This window comes from Trichechus manatus, unplaced genomic scaffold (assembly GCF_000243295.1).
Source record: "Trichechus manatus latirostris isolate Lorelei unplaced genomic scaffold, TriManLat1.0 scaffold00149, whole genome shotgun sequence".
Taxonomy (NCBI): Eukaryota; Metazoa; Chordata; class Mammalia; order Sirenia; family Trichechidae; genus Trichechus; species Trichechus manatus.
In genome coordinates, this window is record NW_004444085.1 from 6,694,705 (window position 1) to 6,702,228 (window position 7,524).

Sequence of the window (7,524 nt, forward strand, 5' to 3'; positions counted from 1 at the left end):
CAGAGAGGGCTAGGAGCTGGTTGAATGGACATGGGGAATCAGGGGTGGAAAGGAGTGTGCTGTCACAGTATGGGGAGAGCAATTAGAGTCACATAAGAATGTATGTATAAATTTTTGTATGGGAAAAAAAAAATCACTGGCCAGAAACACACAACAGAATACTTTGTTATCATATTTATCATACTTAAGCAGCTTATCTAGCTCTAATCAAAAAGTAGAAGAGGCTTATAATAAAAGACACACAGTTATAATTTAAAGTAATAGATCAAAAAATCATATAGAGAAAGGGAGAGATAGTTGAGGAGAATATAAATCCTGTTTTCCTGAGAACAGTTCCAGTTTATATCCGTTGTCCTGGCATAATTATTAATACTGCCCTCTTGTACTTTATGGTCATCTTAGAGATAATTATATCCAACACTAGGCTAACATAGTAACTAAACTGAAAAGTACGTTTTGAGGACCTAAAAGCCAATGCAAAGAAAAATGCAGTTATATAATGCCCACTTATCACTCCTGATATTATATTTTGATTTATGTCTTTATTGTACAGCTTCTCCAATGAAATAGAAATACCATGAGCATACTGGAACTACAGTTTTGTTCACAGATGTATCCTTAGCACCTAGAACAGTGCCTGGCACACAGTAGCCACTCAATAAATATGAAAAAATTGTCTAAAAAAGGAAGTTTGTCAGTTCATGAGAAGAATCTTTTTTCCTGGGACTAATTATTATGTTAATCCTCATGTAAGAAGCATTGGTAAAGGGAGTGGTTTTACAGAAAGGCAGAATAATGTTCTTCCTGGGACAGTTTCCTTTATCCATCCTCAAAAAAAGCCAAAGGTATACATTAAGGCACGTCTCAGAGAAGCCATTTCTTGGGGAAACAAAACTAATGTGACCCAATCATGTAGTTTCTAGTAACTAAATTTGATCTAGGGAATGTGATAAAGCAAGTACAATAAAGTGTTATTGGTAGAATCTAGGTGCTGCGTACATCGGTGTTCACTGTCAAGTTGTCAGATTTGCTTTGTGTTTGAAAATGTTCATAATAAAATGTTGGAAACTGAAAAAAATTTAATCTAGGGGAAGAATTAGAAAAATAAGAAGAATGAATACCAACTTTTAGAATCTCATTCTCAATTATCTCTTCACTCAGTTTTTTGACAGCAGTTTCTTGGGTTGGGAATGTAAATATTCAGTGTGGCTGATTAAAGTGAAAACCATAGATACTGTACATGTAGGTAGCAAAACTGGTATTGTCTTATAAATATTAAAAACATGGCCATTGTTTTGCACCGAGAGAAGGGCAGCAGACTGTAGGTGACAGAGTTGGGGATATCAGTATAGCTGTAAGAAAAGGTGTTGGGGTAACAGCATTAGAGGTTACAGGTAGAGGACTCTGCCTCGTGATACTTGGCTGTGCAAAGAGGAAACTAAGACGGTCACTAAAGAAGCACTAACTTCAACTGAATATTTTTCAAGATATTTTAACACAAATGTGTCTCAGTTTCAATGTTCTTGGTTTTAATTAAATGGCTTTTAGATCCTAAAATAAATGCATGCATACTTTAGTGGACAGAGCACCAGCGAATCAGAAGTCATGAGCTTTGGCTGAGGCTCCCCAACAGTCTTTGCTCCAAGAAGATCATGAGCCTCCCTGAGCCTCAGCACACCACCTGACGTTGTAAAGATATTTATTTCTGATTGAAAGGAAACACTATCAAGAAATATAAAAATAAAACAGCATTAGCTTCAGATTCTGTAAAAACAGAAAGAGCAAAAGGTATATATATTAGAACAGAAGCTATTAAAATGAGTCTTTAGCATAATATTTGCTGCAGGACCGGGCAATGTTCTGTTCTTATACACAGGTCGCCATGAGTTGGAGCTGAGTCAAAGGCAAGTAAAATCAACAACAATAACAGGATAATATTAACCAATTACAGTAATTACATCAATATACATGGGAGGAAAATCAGACCCTTTACAATATAATATAAACAATAGTTTTATATTTTTGTTCTGTTTTGTTTAATTTCTTTGCAAACCGATACTATGAACTCTGGATGAAATAACTGTTTTTCAAAATAATTCTACTTAATTTCCACTTTTAAAAAATATCAGCTTCCTTTTTAACATTAAATTTCAAAATATCTGTTAAAAACACACTCACAACAGTCAGATTTGACTTTATGTTTCTTAGAAGATCAGTAATTTCTCTATACTGATCACATTATGCAAACTTAAATCATGTTTTTACCAAGGTTACTACTTTTAGGCAACAAATGTTCACATTATCTGGATGCATTTAGATATTTTTTCTCTAAAAGTATTGATCTTAGGATGAATATAAAAGCAATGAAGCAACAAAAAATAATACCTTGAAGTCTCTTTTCTTATGCTCTTCTTTCGATGACCTCTCTTTTTTATCCATGTTACTTTGCTGCCTCTCTTCATCTAAATGGACACCTTCTTTATGTCGTTTTTCTTTGTGTCTTTCTTTCCCTTCCTTGTCAGAAAACGAACTATTTTTCTCTTTTGGAATTTTTTCCCTTGTGCTGCTTTTTTCTCGATGTTTCTTCTCTTGATCTTGTTCCTTTTGTTTCCTATGTCGTCTTTCACCTTCTTCTTTATAAAGCCAATACTTAAGAGGATTGTCTTTACTGTCACCATACTGCAACTTTGAAATATGACATATTGAAAATGCATAAGCATAGAAAGCATGAGTACTTTTTTTATATACACTATGATAAAAAAGAAGAAAATTACAGAACTACCATTGTCCCCTTCAGTCCTCTATCCTGCTCCCAGGTACCTTCCTAAAAACTTCTGTTGTCCTGAAAAAAAGAAAAATCCTATTCACACCAATCCTCTACTGTTAGATGTTGCTGGTTAGCCAACACCAGAGAGACACTGCAGTCCAAGTGCCCTCTCCTCTGATATGAAAAACAAGGTGAAAATCCCTTACCATGGCAAATAGGCTTTTCACAATCAGGCCCTTCTTACTTCCACAGCCTCAACTTTGTCCCTCTGCCCCCAACTCATTTATATCCTAAGTTCCACTGAACCTAAAATCCTCTCCTATAAAATCTTCACAAATTCTCCAGGAAGATACTCTCTTCTCTGAGCAATTACAGCACAACAATGCTACCTTCTGATAATAATGCATCATATCATACTTTCTTTATTATTTTACGGATCCATTCCCTACCCCCGGACTGGGATTCTTAAAGATGCGGAGCATCTTTCAGTCACTTCCATACTCCCAAAAAACAGTTCATGCTCAGTAAATAACTGATGACACTCTTCATAAAGAAGTATGCTGCTAATTTGTGTTGTTATTGTTGTTGTTAGGTGCCATCGAGTCAACTGTGACTCATAGCAGCCCTATGTATAAAAGAACGAAACACTGCTCAGTCCTGCGCCACCCTCACAATCACTGCTATGTATGAGCCCATTGTTGCAGCCACTGTGTCAATCCGTCTTGTTGAGGGTCTTCCTCTTTTTCACTGACCCTCTACCTTGCCAGGCATGATGTCCTTCTCCAGGGATGAGTCCCTCCTTATAACACATTCAAAGTACATGAGACGAAGTCTTGCCATCCTCGCTTCCAAGGGGCACTCTGGCTGTACTTCTTCCAAGAAGACTTGTTCATTCTTCTGGCAGTCCATGGTATATTCAATATTCTTTGCCAACACCATAATTCAAAGGCATCAATTCTTCTTCAGTCTTCCTTATTCACTGTCCAATTTTTGCATGCATATAAGGCACTGAAAATATGGCTTGAGTCAGGCGCACCTCAGTCCTCAAAGTGACATCTTTGTTTTTCAACACTTTAAAGGAGTCTTCTGTAGCAGATTTGCCCAATGCAATATATCATTTGATTTCTTGACTGCTGCTTCCATGGGGGTTCATTGTGGATCCAAGCAAAATGAAATCCTTGACAAATTCAATCTTTTCTCCATTAATCATGATATTGCTTAATGGTCCAGTTGTGAGGATTTTTGTTTATTTATGTGGAGGTGTAATCCATACTGAAGGCTGTAGCCTTTGATCTTCATCAGTAAGCCCTTCAAGTCCTCCTCACTTTCAACAAGCAAGGTTGTGTCATCCGCACAACACAGGTTGTTAATGAGTCTTCCTCCAATCCTGATGCTGCATTCTTCATATAGTTTGGCTTCTCGGATTATTTGTTCAGCATACAAATAGAATAGCATGGTAAAAGGATACAACCCTGACGCACACCTTTCCTGATTTTAAACCACGCAGTATCCCCTTGTTCCGTTCCAATGACTACATCTTGGTCTATATACAAGTTCCACATGAAAACAATTAAGTGTTCTGAAACTGTCACTCTTCGCAATGTTATACATAATTTGTTATCATCTACAGAGTTAAATACCTTTTCATAGTCAATAAAACACAAGTAAACATCTTTCTGGTATTCTCTGCTTTCAGCCAAGATCCATCTGTCATCAGCAATGACATCCCTTGTTCCACGTCCTCTTCTAAATCCAGCTTGATTTGACAGTTCTCTGATGATGTACCGCTGCAACCTGTTTCGAACTATCTTCAGCAAAATTTTACTTGTGTGTGATATTAATGATATTATTTGAAAATTTCTGCATTCTGTTGGATCACCTTTCTTTCAAATTTGCACAAATATGGATCTCTTCCAGTTGGTTGGTCAGGTGACTGTCATCCAAATTTCTTGGCATAGACAAGTGAGCACTTCCAGGGCTGCATCCATTTGCTGAAGCATCTCAATTAGTATTCTGTCAATCCCCGGAGCTTTGTTTTTCGCCAATGCCTTCAGCGCAGCTTCGACTTCTTCCTTCAGTACCATCAGTTCTTGATCATATGCTACCTTCCGAAATGACTGAACATTGACCAATTCTTTTTGGTACAGTGACTGTGTATTCTTTCCACCTTCTTTTAATGCTTCATGCGCCATTCAATATTTTGTCCATAGAATCTTTAAATGTTTCAACTCGAGGCGTGAATTTTTTCTTCAGTTCTTTCAGCTTGAGACATGCTGAGCGTGTTCTTTCCTTTTGGTCATCTAACTCCTGGCCTTTGCACAATTCATTATAATACTTTTACTTTGTCTTCTCAAGCTGTCTTTGGAATCTTCTTTTAGCTCTTTTAACTTCATCATATCTTTCATTCGCTTCAGCTGCTCTATGTTCAAGAGCAAGGTTCGGAGTCTCCTCTGACATCCATTTTGACCTTTTTTTTCTTGTCTTTTTAACAACCTTTTGCTTTCTCCATGTATGATGTCTTTGATGTCATGCCACAACTCATCTGGTCTTCACTCATTAGTGTTCAATGCATCAAATCTATTTTTGAGATGATCTCCAAATTCCAGTTGGATATACTCGAGGTCGTATTTTGTCTATCGTGGACTTGTTTTAATTTTCTTCAGTTTCAGCTTGAACTTGCATAGAAGCAATTGATGGTCTGTTCCACAGTCAGCCCCAGGTCTTTTTCTGACTGATGATATTGAGCTTTTCCATCGTCTCTTTCCACAGATGTAATCAATTTGATTCCTGTGTATTCCATCTGGTGAGGTCCACATGTATTGTTTGAATTTACATTGTTGAAAAAAGGTATTTGCTATGAGAAGTCATTGGTCTTGGAAAAGTCTATCATGGAATCTCCAGCATTGTTTCTATCAGCAAGGGATATTTTCCAACTACAGATCCTTCTTCGTTTTCAACTTTCCCATTTCAATCATCAGTAATTATCAATGCATCTTGATTGGATGTTTGATCCATTTCAGACCGCAGAAGTTGGTAAAAAAAAAATTCAATTTCTTCATCCTTCTTATTAGTGGTTGGCATGTAAATATAAATAATAGTTGTATTAACTTGTCTTCCTTGTGGGCATATGGATATTATCCTATCATTGATAGCATTGTACTTCAGCACAGATCTTGAAATGTTCCTTTTTTTTTTAATTGTACTTTAGATGAAGGTTTACAGAGCAAATTAGTTTCTCATTAAGCAATTAATACACATATTGTTTTGTGACATTGGTTGCCAACCCCATGACATGTCAATACTTTCCCCTTCTCGACCTTGGGTTCCCCACTGCTAGCATTACTACCTATCCCTTCCTACCTTCTCATTCTTGCCCCTGAGCTGTTGGACCCATTTAGTCCCATTCTGATTTATGGGCCTGTCGAGTCTTTGGCTGAAGGGGGAACCTCAGGAGTGACTTCAGTACTGAGTTAAAAGGGTGTCCGGAGCCAGTTCTCAAGGTTTCTCTAGTCTCTGTCTGAGCAGTTACGTATGGTCTTTCCTTGTGAGTTAGAATTTTGTTCTATATTTTTCTCCAGCTCTGTCCGTGACCCTCTACAGTGATCTCTGTCAGAGCAGTCATTGGTGGTACCTGGGCACCATCTAGTTGTGCTGGACTCAGTCTGGTGGAGGTGTGGTAGTTGTGGTCCATTAGTCCCCCGGACTAATCTTTCCCTTGTGTCTTTGGTTTTCCTCATTCTCCTGTGCTCCAGATGGGGTGGGACTAGTGCAGTATCTTAGATGGCCACGCACAAGCTTTTAAGACCCCAGACGCTACTCACCAAAGTAAAATATAGATCATTTTCTTCATGAACTATTTTATGCCAATTGAGCTAGATGTTCCCCGAGACCATGGTCCCCAGGCCTCAGCCCAGTAATTCAGTACGGCAGGTAGTTTGGATGTGTCTATCAAGCTTCCATAACCTTGCCTTGGTCAAGCTGTGCTCACTTCCCCAGTATTGTGTACTGTCTTATCCTTCACCAAAGTTTCCACTTATCTATTGTCTAGTTAGTGTTTTTCCCTCCCTGCTCCTCCCCTCCCTCGTAACCATCAAAGATTGTTTCCTTCCATGCAAATTAAAACCACAATGAGATACCATCTCACCTCTGCATTACTGGCACGAATCAAAAACACTGGAAATAACAAATGCTGGAGAGGCTGCGGGGAGATCGGAACTCTTATGCACTGCTGCTGGGAATGCATAATGATATAACCATTTTGGAAAACGATATGGCGCTTCCATAGAAAGCTAGAAACAGAAATACCATATGATCCAGCAATCCCACTCCTACGAATATATCCTAGAGAAATAAGAGCCGTCACATGAATAGACATATGCACACCCATGTTCACGGTAGCATTGTTCACAATAGCAAAAAGATGGAAACAACCTAGATGCCCATCAACAGATGAATGGATCAACAAACTATGGTACATACACACAATGCAGTATTATGCAACGATAAAGAACAATGACGAATCTGTGAAGCATCTCATAACATGGATGAAACTGGAGAACATTATGCTGAGTGAAACAAGTCAATCACAAAGGGACAAATACCATATGAGACCTCTATTGCAAAAACTCATGAAAAAGATTACACACAAAAAGTAACAATCTTTGTTGGTTACAAGGGATGGGAGGGGTTGGTGGGAAATACTAAATAGACAACAGATAAGTGGTAACTTTGGTGAAGGGTAAGACAGTACACAATAC

At 38.1% G+C, this 7,524-nt stretch overlaps 1 protein-coding gene across 1 annotated transcript in view; it reads right to left on the reverse strand.

The window, feature by feature from the left end:
- DYNC2I1 (dynein 2 intermediate chain 1) overlaps positions 1-7,524 on the reverse strand; it is a 184,579-nt gene that overhangs the window by 143,866 nt on the left and 33,189 nt on the right. The window contains exon 5 of the mRNA XM_004385889.2: positions 2,386-2,685. Within this exon, the coding sequence (XP_004385946.1) occupies positions 2,386-2,685 (300 nt within the window). The remainder of the gene's footprint in view (positions 1-2,385; positions 2,686-7,524) is intronic.